We start from the raw sequence: 21,170 nt of genomic DNA, 5'->3' as shown, positions 1-21,170 counted from the left end.
TAACAAATACAGTGGAAAGTAAAACCTGCTTTTAAAAAAATAACTAAATAAAAGTTCAAATCATCCCCCACTTTTCCCCTATTAAAAATAAAGATGCTAAAAAAATTAAAAAATACACACATGGTTTTGCCGAATTAAGAAAAGTCTGATCTATCAAATTATAAAAATAATTAACTCGATCAGCAAATATTGTAAACGTAAAAAAAAATTCAAGAACATCAAAATTACATTTTTAGGTGATGTAACACAACAAAAAATGCTTTAAAAAGCGATCAAAATGTCACATCTATCCCAAAATGGTATGACTAAAAGCAATGTCTTGCTTAAAAAAATGAAAACGTTATGGGTCTCGGAAAATTGTGGCACAAACACCTTAGTTATTTTTGCAAACTTCTGATTTTTTTAATCACAAAAATAATTTAAATAACTGGACATGTTTATTATCGCCATAATCTTATTGAGCAGAATCATATTGCTAGGTCATTTTTAACCACAAAATGGACACCGTCAAATCATTTTCCAAAAAACAATGTCAGGATAGCGTTTTTTTTTTCACAATTTCTCCCACTTGGAATGTTTTTTTCCTGTTTTCAAGTAAACTATGTGATAAAATGAATGGTGTAATTGAAAAGTACAACTCGTCCATCAAAAAACAAGTCCTCGTTTGTTTATGTCGACAGAAAAATAAAATGGTTACGGCTCTGGGAAGAAGGAGAGGTAAAAAAACAAACCCACAAAAATGGAAACTGGCCTGTTGTGAAGTGGTTAAAAGCTACAGAATATCAGACAAAAACACTACCTGAGAGACTTAGCATCAGGACAAAAAGGCAGATATGTGAAATAAAAAAATGCAATTTTTGTTAGAAAATGTCACTAACAGATATGATTGTAAACAGTGTCGGACTGGGGTGTCAAGGGCCCACCAGTAATATTGACTTTGGGGGGCCCACTTTTCTTCTGCATACAAATATTAGACTACCCTCGTTCACAAATTTACATATATTTCTATATAATAATAAACTGGATAATTTGGTTAATGAATGATGAGATGCTGCATTTTCCTGTGCAGAGGTAATCAAGTGAATTATGCCAAGTACTGCCCATATAGTGGGGTTGGGAGCCCAGATCTACACAGGGGCCCACCGGGGAATTCCCCAAGATCTAGGTATATATATATACACACTAAAGAGATGACCAAAAATGATACCTCAATAAATCTATTTGAGATTAGACTAACCAGATCAAAACATATAATCCAAATAGGGATAGCTAAATCCTAAACATACGTTAAAGTGCAAATGCTTTTTATATTATACTAAATTCCTGTTTCAGTGAGTGGAATTGAGTGCTACTAATCAAGGAGAAAAAACTAGACTAAGAATAGAAAGAATAAAGAAAAAATGACATTCAAAAACAGGAACATGTAGATATGTAAATCCATTAAAGGGAACCTGTCAGCAGGATTGTGCACAGTAACCTACACATAGTGTCAGGTCAGCGCCGTTATACTGATTACAATGATACCTGGGTTGATGAAATCCGTCTTGTGGTTGTTGTTTACTCTTTATTTACAGTTTTGAGTTAATGATATGCTCGTGCTGCGGGGCGACCTGGAGAGCGGGTCTTTCTGTGGTGCTCTGACTGCTGACAGGTCACAGATCCCTCACTGACCTGCACCCCTGGTTTACATAATGAATATATGCACTGTATATATTAAAAAAAAAATCCCTTCTGCAGGCAGGTGTCGGCCGTGGACCCTAGGCTGCAGCATAATCACATGTGTACTGTGTATTTAATAAATGTACTTCAGGTTATCGTGATATTAAAAAAAAAAAAAAACATTTGAAAATGGCGCCAACCGCTCCTGTGCAGTAGTAGTTATTGGTGTATACAGAGGTGATCCGATAGCTGCGACTGCGCAGTCGTGGGCAGCGCCATCTTGGAGGAATTTTTTTTTCTTCTCTAAGAAGATGACGCTGCCCACGACTGCGCAGTCGCAGCTATCGGATCACCTCTGTATACACCAATAACTACTACAGCACAGGAGCGGCGGGCGCCATTTTTAAATGGATTTTTTATACTATGAGGATAACCTCAAGCACATTTATTATATACACAGTACACATGCGATTATGCTGCAGCCCAGGGGCCATAGCCGACACCTGCTTGCAGAAGGGATTTTTTTTTCAGTATGTACGTATATTCATTATGGGTATCAGTAACCTCTCAGAAGCCATACTGGTGAATACTTAAGCAGAGCAGCACATGAAGACTCCCACAGGCCGCCCCGGAACATGAGGATATCATTACCTCCAAACTGAAAATAAAGGTTAAACAACAACCACAAGATGGATTTTATCATCCAAGGTATCATTTTAATCAGTATAACTGTGCCAACCTGGCAGTGCACAATACTGCTGACAGGTTCCCTTTAAGGTGCTAGTGCTTTTTGTATATGTATGTTAAAAAGTTCCTTTACTTTGGTTAGAGTTGAATGTCAAATAACAGTAATATGGAACAGTGTGGGGAAGAGAAAAACAACAGAAGTCAAGGTATTCTATGTAGTGCTCAACAGGTATACTTACAAGTAATGGGGTGTCACATCTGTGTATATCACACCTGCACCCCAATATTGGAGTTTATGTACTAATTGCAGTGTGCTGACGCATTGTGTATATACAGTACAGACCAAAAGTTTGGACACACCTTCTCATTTAAAGATTTTTCTGTATTTTCACGACTATGAAAATTGTAAATTCACACTTAAGGCATCAAAACTATGAATTAACACATGTGGAATTATATACTTAACAAAAAAGTGTGAAACAACTGAAATTATGTCTTATATTCTAGGTTTTTCATAGTAGCCACCTTTTGCATGGATGACTGCTTTGCACACTCTTGGCATTCTCTTGATGAGCTTCAAGAGGTAGTCACTGGAAATGGTCTTCCAACAATCTTGAAGGAGTTCCCAGAGATGCTTAGCACTTGTTGGCCCTTTTGCCTTCACTCTGCGGTCCAGCTCACCCCAAACCATCTCGATTGGGTTCAGGTCTGGTGACTCTGGAGGCCAGGTCATCTGGTGTAGCACCCCATCACTCTCCTTCTTGGTCAAATAGCCCTTACAGAGCCTGGAGGTGTGTTTGGGGTCATTGTCCTGTTGAAAAATAAATGATGGTCCAACTAAACGCAAACCGGATGGAATAGCATGCCGCTGCAAGATGCTGTGGTAGCCATGCTGGTTCAGTATGCCTTCAATTTTGAATGAATCCCCAACAGTGTCACGAGCATAGCACCCCCACACCATCACACCTCCTCCTCCATGCTTCACGGTGGGAACCAGGCATGTAGAGTCCATCCGTTCACCTTTTCTGGTTGGAACCAAATATCTCAAATTTGGACACATCAGACCAAAGCACAGATTTCCACTGGTCTAATGTCCATTCCTTGTGTTCTTTAGCCCAAACAAGTCTCTTCTGCTTGTTGCCTGTCCTTAGCAGTGGTTTCCTAGCAGCTATTTTACCATGAAGGCCTGCTGCACAAAGTCTCCTCTTAACAGTTGTTGTAGAGATGTTTCTGCTGCTAGAACTCTGTGTGGCATTGACCTGGTCTCTAATCTGAGCTGCTGTTAACCTGCGATTTCTGAGGCTGGTGACTCGGATAAACTTATCCTCAGAAGCAGAGGTGACTCTTGATCTTCCTTTCCTGGGGCGGTCCTCATGTGAGCCAGTTTCTTTGAAGCTCTTGATGGTTTTTGCCACTGCACTTGGGGACACTTTCAAAGTTTTCCCAATTTTTCAGACTGACTGACCTTCATTTCTTAAAGTAATGATGGGCACTCATTTTTATTTACTTAGCTGCTTTTTTCTTGCCATAATACAAATTCTAACAGTCTATTCAGTAGGACTATCAGCTGTGTATCCACCAGACTTCTGCTCAACACAACTGATGGTCCCAACCCCATTAAAAAGGCAAGAAATTCCGCTTATTAAACCTGACAGGGAACACCTGTGAAGTGAAAACCATTTCCGGTGACTTCCTCTTGAAGTTCATCAAGAGAATGCCAAGAGTGTGCAAAGCAGTCGTCAAAGCAAAAGGTGGCTACTTTGAAGAACCTAGAATATAAGACATATTTTCAGTTGTTTCACACTTTTTTGTTAAGTATATAATTCCACATGTGTTAATTCATAGTTTTGATGCCTTCAGTGTGAATGTACAATTTTCATAGCCACGAAAATACAGAAAAATCTTTAAATGAGAAGGTGTGTCCAAACTTTTGGTCTGTACTGTATTTTTTTTTTTTGAAACTGTGATAGAAGTATATAAAAAAAAGTGTTGCATGCACAGCCACCATTTCATACACTGCACCAGTCCTGAGATACGTGTGGGCCTCAGACATAGATGCAGGTTCAACCAACGGAATCCACATCTATCTTATTCTGTAGAATGTAAGTCCGCAAGGACAGGGCTCTCTCCCCTCTGTACCAGTCTGTCATTGTAAATTTGTTTACTGTTAACGATATCTATAACTCTGTATTAACCCCTTTCTCATGTACAGCACCATGGAATTAATGGTGCTATATAAATAAATAATAATAATCTTGAGAAAGGAACCCTGTTTTGAGCTGCCATGAATTGTGAAGCTGCTGCATATTTATGATACTGCTTGGCTAAATCAGGAATGCCCATGGATGTGAATACAAGTAGAAGCATATGTAGAGGTTAGTCCCACATTTATCAGATTTTAATGGCATATCCTTTGGAAATGTCATAAATATCTAAGATGTGAACACCTCTTTAACTAGAATTTGCCTATATATGCACACCGATTTGTATCATTTAAGAATCAAATGCCACAATTTTTCTGACTCACAGCTTGCAGATCAAAATGAATCAAGTACCTGATAACCATTTACATTCATAGAAAGAGGAGAATTTCACTTACAATTCCTAATAAAGCTAAAAGGTTTAATGGAGAAAGGGCTATTTGTAAGCAATGAAGCATTTCTCTTTATAATCAAGACACCCTTGGTTTTATATAAAAGCGGCATTAGTGTCTCACATATGTATTATATCTTCTTTAATTAAGATACAACAACAAAGATTACCACACAGTAAGCTTCCAAAAGCTGTAAGATTGCCAGCACAAGTCTTTATTATAAAGAGTGGGCTACACACAGCGCATAAGCAGATTGAGATCCATCAATGAAATAGTATTGAAGTTGTAATTGTTGTTTTTAATGCTATTTTTAGGCATATCCCATATGCATTATTTTATTGCAGAGGGAATGAATCTTGCTTTAGTGCGTACTAAGTAATCCCAGAGAGACTGCAGGCTGAAGAGTGATACATATTGCTGTGCAGCCTGGAACATTGCATGTCATTTTCCTGGTCACAGAACATTAGACTGAGAAAAAGAAAGGTTGTTTACAAACATCAATATTTGGTAGATGCTGTGATTGTTATTACAGTACTTTTTTGTGCTACATTATGTGTAAACACTGCAGGAATATAAAATATTACATATTTTATACAAGCATTAATACAGCAGAGGACGTTCACCCTCCAGACAGGTCCCTCACCTTTTACACAGTGTTCCATTAAACATCGCCAATAAAATCAGCACATCCATAATTCACTGTTAGGCATCGCTCATACAACAGTATAATTTGGACAAGGGCTATCCGATTTTTTATTTGACCAATATTATTCAATGGGGCAGAGCCGATGACCGATTTTTTTCATTGACAGAATCTGCACGTGAAAAAAATGGCAGCATGCTGCGATTTCACTCTGAAATCGGACGAGACTCACACATTCATGTCTATGGGTGCGAGAAAATAATTTGATGCCACAGTATGGTATCTGATTTTTAAGGATACATTGCAATTTTGTAACATAGGGAACTGTAAATGGTCTTGTAAATGATTAATTACTGCTAATGTAAAAACAGATTGCACACGGATGTCAACTGAGAAAATAATAGTCCCACTTTTCTGGATGGAAAAAAATTGTATACGCTCGTGTGACTCTAGCCTAGGAGTCTTAGTAGTTTTCACAGACAGAACAGCTACGATACCTGGTATAGTGTATGGGTCTGTTCACATGTCTGCTTTTATATGAAGACTGTGATCTGCACAAAATTACTGCAACATGTCCGATATTGATCCGAGTGTTGTATCAAAATCAGCAATGCAAGTCTATGAGCCAGTGAAATCGAAACAGCACTACGATGCCATATGCTTGGTTTTTTTTTTTTAGTTTTTCATGAACTGCTATACAGAAGGTGGAAAAAGTTTTTTTCCCTTCCGAGAAAAACTGATAAATCTCTGACGACGTTGATGAAAGTCGGATGAAACCCTGAACAAAATCACTGATAAAACTATTAGTGGTTTTCTTTTTCTCATATAAAAAAAATAGAGGTCCGAATTCGCCCTTAGAGAAACCGGAGTGTCATTTTCCCTATACACCGTGCTGCAGGGCTTTTAGTCCTTAGCTTTACCTCACCCTGCCCTTGCTAAAGAAATAAAGCAAGAAATGCTTGGCAGCTTTGAAAACTGTCAGCGTCAGCCTGAATGTTAGACAACGTGCAGCCAACCAGGGAATGTATAAGTGTCTGGATATAGAGAATCATTTATGTCTGCACTGAATTTAGAGAAGAGTCTTTTTATGTGGCTAGTGCTTACATTCTTATGATAATAAAGAGTGTAGTATCATTGTTTTATTGTCATTTGTGAAACAGCTCCTAAAGAAAAACGAATTTCAAAATTGACATAAGCCTATGTGCACATGGTGCGGATTCGCAGCTGTTTTCCATCAGGCTTACAGTACCATGTAAACCTATGGAAAACCAAATCCGCAGTGCACATGCTGCAGAAAATACCGCGCGGAAACGCTGCGTTATATTTTCCGCAGCATGTCAAGTTTTCGCTGCGGATTCCACAGCGTTTTACACCTGCTCCTCAATAGGAATCCGCAGGTGTAAAACCGCAAGTGAAATCCGCACAAAAAACGCAGGAAATCCGCACCGTGGGCACACAGCCTAAATATGTCTTATTTGCAAGAGTCAGTAATAAGAATGTTCTATGTTCAACACATAGAGTCAAATTAGGAGTAATTCAGAATGCAAGAATTAATTCCTGCTAAATGCATGGTGTAGAAACAAATCCAGGCATTTATCCTCCACACTCAGGACATCAGCCGCCTCTGTGGAAGCTACGCTTAGTACACACAAGCAGGATTGTGACAACCTTCTTCTAGTTGCTAATAGCGTTCTCGACAGTCAGAAATCAATGACTGAATATTGGAGGACAAGGCTTCTCATTTGCAACATTGGAGTCTGTCGATAGAAAATATGTTTGTTTTTTTATTAACTGCAGTTTAATAAATCAGACCATACCATAGAGTAACCCCTGCTGCAGAATCCTCCCCCCCTGCTATCACCATGCTTCTCTATGTGTGTGATTGGTAATGAGAAGCTCTTTCCTAGAATTGCCTGTGATATAAATACAGCCCTACAATGGACCATGGCAGCTATGTGCTTACACAAGAAAGCAGAATGTGTCAGGTTCTTATATTGGAGAGACCCCCTCCACCCTCCTAGCACACAATGCTGCTGGATGGATGCCTGCAGGAATCCCCCACCCCAGTGACCCCGGAGGATCCCACTGGCTGCCCTGCTCCTGCCATCCTGTCTGCGGCGCCTCCAGCGCTCTCCTTCCCACGCACTGCGGTGACACGCATGCGCACTGCCAGCCGGAGTCTGGAAGAGCCGGGTGATTCCTGCCGGGGTAACCCCAGAACGCGCCTCATTAATAATCTGCGGGCTCCTCAGCAAAAGGCAAGCGGCTATGTTTAGCTTCAGAAACATTAATAATGCAGAACGCTCACTCAGTAGGTGCGGGGGCACCTGGGAATGGCAACCGAGAAGCCTAGCTGCTGCAGCACGGAACATTAGCGGGGAAAGCAGAGGGAATCCCCCTTCATCTGCAAGTGGTCTCCAGCCAGACAGCGAGCAACGGCTCCTCTAGCGGGGCGGGATTCCGGCATCCACGCGGGGAACACCGCACACGGGAGGGGTCGGCAGGCTCTCGGCTGTCTGTGCTTCACGCTGCTCACTGGTATTAATGTGCAGAGAAGACACTAGACGTTCTCACCCGCATCATTACTAATGGGGCACGGGAGCAGCGATTATCTGCAGTGATGGGGGCTTTATCTGGACCGCTGCAACCAGAGACGAGCAGACCAGAGGCAGAGATTGTCCGCTGCCTGGCTGTGCTGCGATCAGAGGCTCGGGGGTCGCCACTGCTGGTATAACGCTGTATGGGGTCCTGAGAGCTGTGATAAGACTGTAGGGGGCAGACAACTGGTATAACGCTGTATGGGGTCCTGAGAGCTGTGATAAGACTGTAGGGGGCAGACAGCTGGGATAATGCTGTATGGGGTCCTGAGAGCTGGGATAATGCTGTAGGGGGGGAGGGCAGACAGCTGGGATAATGCTGTATGGGGTTCTGAGAGCTGGAATAAGACTGTATGGGCTCTTAACAGATGTGAAAATAAGACTGTATGTGCTCCTGTATGTGGTCCTGAGAGCTGTGATAATGCTGCATGGGGTCCTGAGAGCTGTGATAAGACTGTAGGGGGCAGACAGCTGGTATAACGCTGTATGGGGTCCTGAGAGCTGTGATAAGACTGTAGGGGGCAGACAGCTGGGATAATGCTGTATGGGGTCCTGAGAGCTGGGATAATGCTGTAGGGGGGGGAGGGCAGACAGCTGGGATAATGCTGTATGGGGTTCTGAGAGCTGGAATAAGACTGTATGGGCTCTTAACAGATGTGAAAATAAGACTGTATGTGCTCCTGTATGTGGTCCTGAGAGCTGTGATAATGCTGCATGGGGTCCTGAGAGCTGTGATAAGACTGTAGGGGGGCAGACAGCTGTGATAATGCTGCATGGGGTCCTGAGAGCTGTGATAACACTGTAGGGGGCAGGCAGCTGGGATAATGCTGTATGGGGTCCTGAGAGCTGTGATAATGCTGCAAGGGGGGGGGGGGGGCAGAGAGCTGGGATAATGCTGTATGGGGTCCTAAGAGCTGTGATAAGACTGTAGGGGGGCAGACAGCTGTGATAATGCTGCATGGGGTCCAGAGAGCTGTGATAAGACTGTAGGGGAGCAGGCAGCTGGGATAATGCTGTATGGGGTCCTGAGAGCTGGGATAAGACTGTAGGGGGGCAGACCGCTGGGATAATGCTGTATGGGGTCCTGAGAGCTGGGATAATGCTGTAGAGGGGGCAGACAGCTGGGATAATGCTGTATGGGGTCCTGAGAGCTGGGATAAGACTGTAGGGGGGCAGACAGCTGGGATAATGCTGTATGGGGTCCTGAGAGCTGGGATAATGCTGTAGAGGGGGCAGACAGCTGGGATAATGCTGTATGGGGTCCTGAGAGCTGGGATAAGACTGTATGGGGTCTTAACAGATGTGAAAATAAGACTGTATGTGCTCCTGTATGTGGTACTGAGAGCTGTGATAATGCTGTATTGGGTCCTGAGAGCTGGGATAATGCTGTAAGGGGGGGCAGACAGCTGGGATAATGCTGTATGGGGTCCTGAGAGCTGTGATAATGCTGTAAGGGGGGAAGACAGCTGGTATAATGCTGTATGGGGTCCTGAGACCTGTGATAATGCTGTAAGGGGGGGCAGACAGCTGGGATAATGCTGTATGGGGTCCTGAGAGCTGGGATAATGCTGTAGGGGGGGGGGAGGGCAGACAGCTGGGATAATACTGTATGGGGTCCTGAGACCTGTGATAATGCTGTAAGGGGGGGGAAGACAGCCGGTATAATGCTGTATGGGGACCTGAGACCTGTGATAATGCTGTAAGGGGGGGCAGACAGCTGGGATAATGCTGTATGGGGTCCTGAGAGCTGGGATAAGACTGTAGGGCGGCAGTCAGCTGGGATAATGCTGTACGGGTCCTGAGAGCTGGGATAATGCTGTAGGGGGGGGGGGGGGAGGGCAGACAGCTGGGATAATACTGTATGTAGTCCTGAGAGCTGTGATAATGCTGTATGTGGTCCTGAGAGCTGTGATATGACTGTATATGGTCCTGAGAGCTGTGATATGACTGTATGTGGTCCTGAGAGCTGTGATAATGCTGTATGTGGTCCTGAGAGCTGTGATGAGACTGTATGTAGTCCTGAGAGCTGTGATAATGCTGTATGTGGTCCTGAGAGCTGTGATAATGCTGTATGGGGACCTGAAAGCTGTACTAATAATGTATGCAGCATGATATCAAAAGAGTACAGACAGCTCTCCCTGGTCCTGGAAGCTGCAGTAATACTGTGTGCATCATGATGTGTACTGAGAGCTCCCCGGGGTCCTGGAAGCTGTAATAACTCTGTATGCAGAATAATAGGTGCAGAGATAGAAAGCTCTCCGTGGTCCTGAGAACATTACAGACCACACAGCACAATAACATGGGAGCTGTAATAACTGTATGCAGTATAACATGCATAGGAGGCTCTCTGTAGTCCTGGAAGCTTCGCACACAACATACTGGAGCTCAAGGGTATGAGAGCTGTAATAACATCAGGTGTGTGAAAAACCATCAGTGGTCCTAAAAGCTCAACAGATTACATATGATATGAATGCTGTAATAACACTGAATGAGGTATGATATCTGCAGAAAGCTTACCACGGTTCTAGAAGCAACACAGATTACAGACGACAAAGGTGCTGTAATAGCACTGTATGTAGTATTATAAATGTGCAGGGAGAATCTAGGGGTCCTGAGAGCTTTCCAGACTACAGCAGGGAATGGTATTAGAGCTGTGATATGAGGTACAAGGATCTATAGCAGCAGAGGTGTGTGTGTGTGTGTGTGTGTGTGTGTGTGTGTGTGTGTCACATTACTAACACATAATGCTAATGAAGGCTTAATATTTTACATGGAACAATGAACATGAGGACAGTAATATAAATGTAGGGTGTTTGTATATTAGTACAGAGCTTTCTATGGTGTAGATTGTTGTGCACTATATATGTGGCCAGGACATATAGACAGAAATAACCCTGTATGTATTATAATATCTACAGAAAGTGGTTTCTGGTACTGAAATAATTGCAGTCTACATAGGTCAAGGGCGTGAGAACATGAGTATCACTGCAAGTAGTTAAATATATGCAGGGAGCTCCCTTGGGTGCTGAAAGCTCTGCATTGCACATAGGACAAGGGCATGAGAACAGTAAAATAATTATATTGTGGGCATATGTGTAGCAGGATCTTTGTGATGCTAAGGACCCAGCCATAAAAGCAATGCTAACACTGTATAGCGTATGCAGTCAGCTGCTAGTGGAACTGCAAACTGTGCAATCTACATTCTACTGAAGCATAATGGCTGCTATTGCCTTGTATGATGTACACATAGGCAGCATGAGCAGAAACAGAATAATATTGCATTTAGTATAATATGCACATTTAGGTCTCCCTGATGTTGACTGTTCTGTATTGTACAGAAACATTAATATCATATATAAGATTCTCAATCATGCAAATAAGAAGAGCATGACAACTCTTAATAATGCATGTAGTGAAGGATGCGTAGGTTGCTCTGGGTGGTGCTGGAATCATCTTCTTTAATCAATAACTGTATGAAATGTGTAATAAATCTTTAGGGGGTGAATACTATAGACAACAGTAGAAAATGCTCTCCCTTGTGCATTGTAGAACATGAAAGAAATAATAAGGCAGGACCAAATATATTAAACGCACAATGATCTCTCCATGTAATCTGCATGAGACAAGACCATGCCAGCAGTGATAGCAGTACAGGCGTGCAGGGAGCTCTCCATGTTGCTGACTACTCTGCAGTCTGCATATTACAAGAGTAGAGTAGTATTGGGAAAGTGCAAGGAGCTCCCAGAGGTGCGGAAAGTATCATACGTAGGACTAGAGGACAGGGGATAATAATAATGTGTCTTTCTATTAAATGTACAGGATATTCTCCTAGTGCAGAAAAACTGCAAGTGATAAGGGTATGTGTACACGTTTCCGCAGGGCAAAAACTGTGCATTTTTACTGCGGATTCGCGTTTTTTGTGCGGATTCCACTGCGGTTTTACACCTGCGGTTTTCTATTATGGAGCAGGTGTAAAAGCGCTGTGATTTCCGCACAAAGAATTGACATGCTGCGGAATGTAAACCGCTGCGTTTCCCCGCGTTTTTTTCCGCAGCATGTGCACAGCGTTGTTGTAATGTAAACTCATGGGAAACTGCTGCGGATCCGCAGCTGTGGAATCGCTGCAGATCCGCAGCAAAATCCGCATCGTGTGCACATACCCTAACAAGTGCAATGACAATGAGCGGTATGTGGTCTGCAGAAAGTCCTGTACATGGAGCTCTCCTTAGTGCTGACCGTGCCAGAGATCAAGGATCACTCTGTAGTAGGAGAAGAAGTGGGGATGAACGATATAGGATATTCAAAGATTGTGGGGCATCAGTCTGTGGGTTTCCACCTGGGACAGCACACGGGCAGAGGATGACAGGTCCCGCACACGGGCAGAGGATGACAGGTTCCGCACATGGGCAGATAAGGACAGGTCCCACACACGGACAGATAAGGACAGGTTCCGCACACGGGCAGAGGATGACAGGTCCTGCACACGGGCAGAGGATGACAGGTCCCGCACATGGGCAGATGAGGACAGGTCCCGCACATGGGCAGATGAGGACAGGTCCCGAACACGGGCAGAAGATGACACGTCCCGCACACGGGCAGATAAGGACAGGTCCGGCACATGGGCAGAGAATGACAGGTCCCACACACGGGCAGAGAAAGGCAGGTCCCGCACATGGGCAGAGGATGACACATCCCGAAAAAGGGGCAGATAAGGACAGGTCCCACACACGGACAGAGGATGACATGTCCCGCACACGGGCAGATAAGGACAGGTCCTGCACAAGGGCAGAGGACGACAGGTTCCGCACATGGGCAGAGGATGACACGTCCCGCACATGGGCAAATAAGGACAGATCCCGCACACGGGCAGAGCATGACAGGTCCCACACACGGGCAGAGAATGACAGGTCCCGCACACGGGCAGAGGATGACACATCCCGCACATGGGCAGATAAGGACAGGTCCCACACATGGGCAGAGGATTACATGTCCCGCACACGGGAAGAGGATGACAGGTTCCGCACAGGGGCAGAGGATGACAGGTCCCGCACACGGGCAGAGGATGACAGATCCCGCACACGGGCAGAGGATGACAGGTCCCGCACATGGGCAGAGGATGACAGGTCCCGCGCACGGGCAGAGGATGACAGGTCCCGCACACGGGCAGAGGATGACAGGTCCCGCACATGGGCAGAGGATGACATGTCCCTCACAGGGGCAGAGGATGGCAGGTCCCTGCAGTGCTCTCCCTGGTGCTGAAAGTTCCTTGCCCGCACACACGGGCAGATAAGGACAGGTGCCGCACATGGGCAGAGAATGGCAGGTCCCGCACATGGGCAGAGGATGACACATCCCGCACATGGGCAGATAAGGACAGGTCCTGCACACGGACAGAGGATGACATGTCCCGCACACGGGCAGATAAGGACAGGTCCCGCACACGGGCAGGGGATGATAGGTTCCGCACACGGGCAGAGGATGACACGTCCCGCACACGGGCAGAGCATGACAGGTCCCACACACGGGCAGAGAATGACAGGTCCCGCACACGGGCAGAGAATGGCAGGTCCCGCACACGGGCAGAGAATGGCAGGTCCCGCACACGGGCAGAGGATGACAGGTCCCGCACACGGGCAGAGGATGACAGGTCCCGCACACGGGCAGAGGATGACAGGTCCCGCGCACGGGCAGAGGATGACAGGTCCCGCGCACGGGCAGAGGATGACAGGTCCCGCACACGGGCAGAGGATGACAGGTCCCGCACACGGGCAGAGGATGACAGGTCCCTCACAGGGGCAGAGGATGGCAGGTCCCTGCAGTGCTCTCCCTGGTGCTGAAAGTTCCTTGCCCGCACACACAGGCAGATAAGGACAGGTGCCGCACATGGGCAGAGAATGGCAGGTCCCGCACATGGGCAGAGGATGACACATCCCGCACATGGGCAGATAAGGACAGGTCCTGCACACGGACAGAGGATGACATGTCCCGCACACGGGCAGATAAGGACAGGTCCCGCACACGGGCAGAGGATTACATGTCCCGCACACGGGCAGAGGATGACAGGTTCCGCACAGGGTCAGAGGATGACAGGTCCCGCACCCGGGCAGAGAATGACAGGTCCCGCACACGGGCAGAGAATGACAGGTCCCGCACACGGGCAGAGGATGACAGGTCCCGCACACGGGCAGAGGATGACAGGTCCCGCACACGGCCAGAGGATGACAGGTCCCGCACACGGGCAGAGAATGACAGGTCCCGCACACGGGCAGAGGATGGCAGGTCCTGCACACGGGCAGATAAGGACAGGTCCCGCACACGGGCATAGAATGACAGGTCCCACACACGGGCAGAGGACGACAGGTCCCGCACACGGGCAGAGGACGACAGGTCCCACACACGGGCAGAGGATGACAGGTCCCGCACACGGGCAGAGGACGACAGGTCCCGCACACGGGCAGAGGACGATAGCTCCCACAACACGGGCAGAGGACGACAGGTCCCGCACTCGGGCAGAGGATGGCAGGTCCCACACACGGGCAGATAAGGACAAGTCCCGCACACGGGCAGAGGATGACAAGTCCCGCACAAGGGCAGAGGATGACAAGTCCCGCACACGGGCAGAGGATGGCAGGTCCCGCACAGGGGCAGATAAGGACAAGTCCCGCACATGGGCATAGGATGACAAGTCCCGCACACGGGCAGGGGATGGCAGGTCCCGCACACGGGCAGGGGTTGGCAGGTCCCGACACAGAGCAGTGCTCTCCCTGGTGCTGAAAGTTCCTTTGCTGCAGCCCGGGGGAGGGAGCTCCACATCCCAATTGTGAGGCGCTCTCCCTGGTGCTGAAATCTCTGCTCCACATATTGAAGGTAATAATTGTTACAGATAATCCACGCTCTGATGCCTAAATTCTAAGTTCCCTGCACAGAACATCTTGAGGAGCAGTATCGTATCTATTATGTATCACAAATTGGCCTCGAAACGAATTAGGTTCCAGAATTGACACATGAGCTCGGGAATTATGGCTTTAAAGTAATGAGGAAAATCTAAAGATGTTAAAAACCTGACATTCGGCACATTAATAGTGCCCATTGCAGAATTAATTAATTAATTAATTAATTAAGCAGTGTCTGACACTGAGGGAGTGTGCTAGGAAGGGATAAATGACAAGCTTAGCTCTGCTACATCTATTCACACAGAACATGAATAAAATGACAAGTATCTCTGTACTCTGCAGCCAAAACATGACGGAAATGTGAGTCACTTACTACCCCCAATATCCTTTCTTGTGCATTTGCATCACCTGGTAATTTGTACATGGAAAAGCAAAATGCAAACATTGTGAAATAACAAGAAGACAGCTACTCCACTCACTAAGTGACTAGGTACATATAAGTTCGGTAACAATGTGCCAACCATTACAGCACACCACACATCAAGACCTTTATCATGTGCAATTAATTCAGTTCAATTATTCCAATTCCAAAATGGATTAGTTATGTAAGTAAAACCGAATTAATTACTAAAAATAAGACAATGGGGACACAGAAGATAACTGACAGGAGTGAATTCTCCCCAGAAGGGTCATAAACCACATGATTTACTACACCCAGTCCATGGAGTTATGATAAGATGCTCTGAGCCAAAGATGAAATCATTCAGCTGGCACATAAAGAAGTTTTACTCCCCGAACAAATAAGGAAATAATGACACTTCTTGTGTGAACTATTCACTCAGAAAGCACGAGCTGTGGATGCCCCACTTATCACACTGAAGCCACCCAGAACCAGGAGTGGGAAATAAACTTCTATACCTATTGTACGGAAAAGTCGCGTATTGTATTCAGCTGCATACAACAAAAAATCATCTTCACTTTAAGGAAAACATTGAAAAGTCATATTTACCTGAATTTCCCTTGCGTGGTACACAATAATAAGACCAAGCAGAATGATCGTGGAAAGGCTTATAAGGCATTTTAGAGCTAATGAGTACAGCGAGCCCTGCAATAGAAACAGACGCAGTTGTCAGAGAAGACAAAGTAGTCACTAGGAGGTCAGGGCAAGAGTGTGGGGGCAGATGGGGAGTCTCGGGGGGATACAATGTGAGCTGAGCTACAGGCACTGAAATAAGGAAGCAGCCAAATGGGGGAGACATAGGGTGAAGGCGCTCTGCCCTACACCCATAGGTGACCCAGACTGGTGGTGATGGGCAGACCTCTCTATCAGCTCACTGGCCCCTGCACTGGCTGATAACAGGGGGACATGTATATACATTTATTCTTATGTGCACAGAACAGAAGCTTAGGGTGTGTTCACACTGAGATTTTTTCATGAGCTCAAAAAACAGTTTTCAAGTAGAAATCGATTCAGGAAAATCTTTTTTGTAAGGGTGAGGTTGGGGATTGGGAGATTTTCTTGTCCTGAAGAGGTTTTGAAAAGTTTTGGAAGCGTTTTTTTTCCCCTTAAAGATTCTTTCGCTCTTTTGATAGGACAGTCCTTGGTTAGGAGAAGTTTCCCTCTATGTAGGGACAGGCACTTTCTTCACTCCAGAACTTTTTCAATACCTCTTCAAGAAAAGAAGGCTCCGAAAACACTTTATAGAAGCGTAAAATGATTTCCCCTAAAATGATGTGGACGGGTTTTCCATGGGAGGTTTGGCAGCAGCTGGCGGCAGTGTGCACCCACCCCGTGCCCCCCGCACCTTGTCGTAGGCTCCCCAGGACAGCTCGGTCTCTATGACCATGACCACGATCCCAAACATCCCGAAGATGAGCGCGTAGTCGCTCAGGCGCTTCCGCTTCTCGAACAGCGCTCTCCGGTGCCCGAGCTTGTAGCCGATGTTCTGGTTCTTCTTCTTGCTGGACTTGCTGCCGCCGCTGGAGCTCTGCCCGCCCGCCGCCGCCGCCGCCTGCCCGGAGCCGCTGTACGACACCAGGTTGTTGGAGTTGTGCTCGGGCTTGGACACGACGATCTCCGGGGCGGCGCTGGCCACCGGCTGCAGGGGCTGGGACTCGGAGTCCAGCTCGTGGAGGTTCCTGCGGGACGCGCTCAGGTTGCTCAGCGGTCTCATCACGCCGCCGTTGTACCTGCAGCTGCTCATGGCTATTTCCGTGAAGGGGTTACTCTCCCGGCGCTGGCTGCTGGGACTCGCCTGCTGCCGGCTGTGGCACTGCTGGTACTGGGGCTGGTGCTGCTGGGCTCTGGAGGAACTGGCATGGCTGGAAGGCGTCAGCTCACTCACGTTCAGCTGGCTGCCCTGCCGGGAGGAGGACGACGACAGCGGAGAAGAGTTAGTGCGGAACGCGCCGGCGGTTATGGGGGACGAGGTGCGGAGAAGTGGCAGGTTGTCCCCGTGCTGGGAGCAGCTGTTGCACTGTAGGCACGGGCCGTCCTGCTGGAAGAAGAGCTGCTCGCCCGGACTGTGCTGCTGCTGCTGCTGCTGCTGAGGAGAGGGAGGAGGCGGCTGCTCTGGGAAGAAGCCGGGCTGGAACTGCAGCGATGTTTCCATGTCAGAGCTGTTAAAGCTGCAGGAGGATCGCCAGGCTGTGCACCCAGCGCAATGCGTTCTGTCAGGGATGGGGAAGTCCTCAGTCCGGGAGGAAGGGCCCATCTCAGCTCCCGTAGAATCCAAGCAGCACGTCCGATTGGTCGGGCGAACCAAAACAAAGGGCATGACGTCAGCGCCTGGGCGGGGTCTAACAAGGAAAGTGCAGCTTGTGGCCGAAGAGCGGCTCAGTGTGTCCTGGTGCTGGGACGTGCGGCCACCGAGGAGTCCTCAGCACACATGTCCCCACGCCGCCGGCACTGGGAGGCAGCACTCAGGTTGGTGTTACTGTGGGGCTGCCATGTGCTGCGGGGTGCCCACTCCGGCGAGGCATTCCGGGGGAGGGGCGCTGCTCTCACTACTGCTGTTCTCCGCTCTGGGGGCTCAACAGAGGATCCACACGTGTCCTAGGAGGAAGCGGTGTGAGCATGTGTGCCCGGCGCTGTCATCGTGCGAGCGTGCGGCTGCAGGGAGCAGTCATCAGTGCAGTCACAGAGGGTTCATGGCAGCAATCCTGCAAAAGAGCCACATGGAGGATTAGGAAGTGTAGTATATGGGTGTCTGCAAACATCACATTGTGTACAGTGTGAGAGACGGGTGTAGAGACTGTGCAAACATCATATAGTGTACAGTGCGAGAGACGGGTGTAGAGACTGCAAACAGCACATTGTATACAGTGTGAGAGACGGGTGTACACACTGTGCGATCATCATATAGTGTACAGTGTGAGAGACGGGTGTAAGACACTGTGCAAACATCATATAGTGTACAGTGTGAGAGACAGGTGTAGAGACTGTGCCAACATCATATAGTGTACAGTGTGAGAGACGGGTGTAGAGACTGCAAACATCACATAGTGTACAGTGCGAGAGACGGGTGTAGAGACTGCGCAAACATCATATAGTGTACAGTGTGAGAGACGGGTGTAGAGACTGTGCAAACATCATATAGTGTACAGTGTGAGAGACGGGTGTACACACTGTGCGATCATCATATAGTGTACAGTGCGAGAGACGGGTGTAGAGACTGCAAACATCACATAGTGTACAGTGCGAGAGACGGGTGTAAGACACTGTGCGATCATCATATAGTGTACAGTGTGAGAGATGGGTGTAGAGACTGCAAACATCACATAGTGTACAGTGCGAGAGACGGGTGTAAGACACTGTGCGATCATCACATAGTGTACAGTGTGAGAGACGGGTGTAGAGACTGCAAACAGCACATTGTATACAGTGTGAGAGACGGGTGTACACACTGTGCGATCATCACATAGTGTACAGTGCGAGAGACGGGTGTAGAGACTGCAAACAGCACATTGTATACAGTGTGAGAGACGGGTGTAGAGACTGCAAACATCATATAGTGTACAGTGCGAGAGACGGGTGTAGAGACTGCAAACATCACATAGTGTACAGTGCGAGAGACGGGTGTAAGACACTGTGCGATCATCATATAGTGTACAGTGTGAGAGATGGGTGTAGAGACTGCAAACATCATATAGTGTACAGTGCGAGAGACGGGTGTAAGACACTGTGCGATCATCACATAGTGTACAGTGTGAGAGACGGGTGTAGAGACTGCAAACAGCACATTGTATACAGTGTGAGAGACGGGTGTACACACTGTGCGATCATCACATAGTGTACAGTGCGAGAGACGGGTGTAGAGACTGCAAACAGCACATTGTATACAGTGTGAGAGACGGGTGTACACACTGTGCGATCATCACATAGTGTACAGTGCGAGAGACGGGTGTAGAGACTGTGCAAACATCACATAGTGTACAGTGTGAGAGACGGGTGTAGAGACTGTGCAAACATCACATAGTGTACAGTGTGAGAGACGGGTGTAGAGACTGTGCAAACATCATATAGTGTACAGTGTGAGAGACGGGTGTAGAGACTGTGCAAACATCATATAGTGTACAGTGTGAGAGACGGGTGTAGAGACTGTGCAAACATCATATAGTGTACAGTGTGAGAGACGGGTGTAGAGACTGTGCAAACATCATATAGTGTACAGTGTGAGAGACGGGTGTAGAGACTGCAAACAGCACATTGTATACAGTGTGAGAGACGGGTGTAAGACACTGTGCGATCATCACATAGTGTACAGTGTGAGAGACGGGTGTAGAGACTGCAAACATCATATAGTGTACAGTGTGAGAGACGGGTGTAGAGACTGCAAACAGCACATTGTGTAGAGTGTGAGAGACGGGTGTAGAGACTGCAAACAGCACATTGTGTATAGTGTGAGAGACGGGTGTAAGACACTGTGCGATCATCACATAGTGTACAGTGTGAGAGACGGGTGTAGACACTGTGCAAACATCATATAGTGTACAGTGTGAGAGACCGGTGTAGAGATTGCAAACATCTCATTGTGTACTGTGTGAGAGACGCGTGTAAGACGCTGTGCAAACATCATATAGTGTGCAGTGTGAGAGACGGGTGTAGAGACTGCAAACATCATTGTGTAGAGTGTGAGAGACGGGTGTAAGACACTGTGCTATCATCACATAGTGTACAGTGTGAGAGACGGGTGTAGAGACTGCAAACATCATTGTGTACAGTGCGAGAGACTGGTGTAGAGACTGCGATCATCATATAGTGTACAGTGTGAGAGATGGGTGTAAGACACTGTGCGATCATCATATAGTGTACAGTGTGAGAGACGGGTGTAGAGACTGTGCGATCATCACATAGTGTACAGTGCGAGAGACGGGTGTAGAGACTGTGCCAACATCATATAGTGTACAGTGTGAGAGACGGGTGTAGAGACTGCAAACATCACATAGTGTACAGTGCGAGAGACGGGTGTAGAGACTGCGCAAACATCATATAGTGTACAGTGTGAGAGACGGGTGTAGAGACTGTGCAAACATCATATAGTGTACAGTGTGAGAGACGGGTGTAGAGACTGTGCAAACATCATATAGTGTACAGTGTGAGAGACGGGTGTAGAGACTGCAAACAGCACATTGTATACAGTGTGAGAGACGGGTGTAAGACACTGTGCGATCATCATATAGTGTACAGTGTGAGAGACGGGTGTAGAGACTGTGCAAACATCATATAGTGTACAGTGTGAGAGACGGGTGTAGAGACTGTGCAAACATCATATAGTGTACAGTGTGAGAGACGGGTGTAGAGACTGTGCAAACATCATATAGTGTACAGTGTGAGAGACGGGTGTAGAGACTGTGCAAACATCATATAGTGTACAGTGTGAGAGACGGGTGTAAGACACTGTGCGATCATCATATAGTGTACAGTGTGAGAGACTGGTGTAGAGACTGCAAACATCATATAGTGTACAGTGCGAGAGACGGGTGTAGAGACTGCAAACATCTCATTGTGTACAGTGTGAGAGACTGGTGTAGAGACTGCAAACATCACATTGTGTACAGTGCGAGAGACGGGTGTAGAGACTGCAAACATCTCATTG

The 21,170-nt window shown here is 46.9% G+C and overlaps 1 protein-coding gene across 1 annotated transcript in view; it reads right to left on the bottom strand.

The window, feature by feature from the left end:
- Positions 1–17,849, bottom strand: part of KCNN2 (potassium calcium-activated channel subfamily N member 2) — a 274,294-nt gene extending 256,445 nt beyond the window's left edge. The window contains exons 1-2 of the mRNA XM_077290515.1: positions 16,878–17,849; positions 16,082–16,177 (exon numbers count right to left, since the gene is read on the bottom strand). Of these exons, the coding sequence (XP_077146630.1) occupies positions 16,082–16,177; positions 16,878–17,849 (1,068 nt within the window). The remainder of the gene's footprint in view (positions 1–16,081; positions 16,178–16,877) is intronic.
- Between the last annotated feature and the right edge of the window lie 3,321 nt (positions 17,850–21,170).

Source organism: Ranitomeya variabilis, chromosome 1 (assembly GCF_051348905.1).
Source record: "Ranitomeya variabilis isolate aRanVar5 chromosome 1, aRanVar5.hap1, whole genome shotgun sequence".
NCBI lineage: Eukaryota > Metazoa > Chordata > Amphibia > Anura > Dendrobatidae > Ranitomeya > Ranitomeya variabilis.
This window is presented reverse-complemented; position numbering and strand designations above follow the sequence as displayed.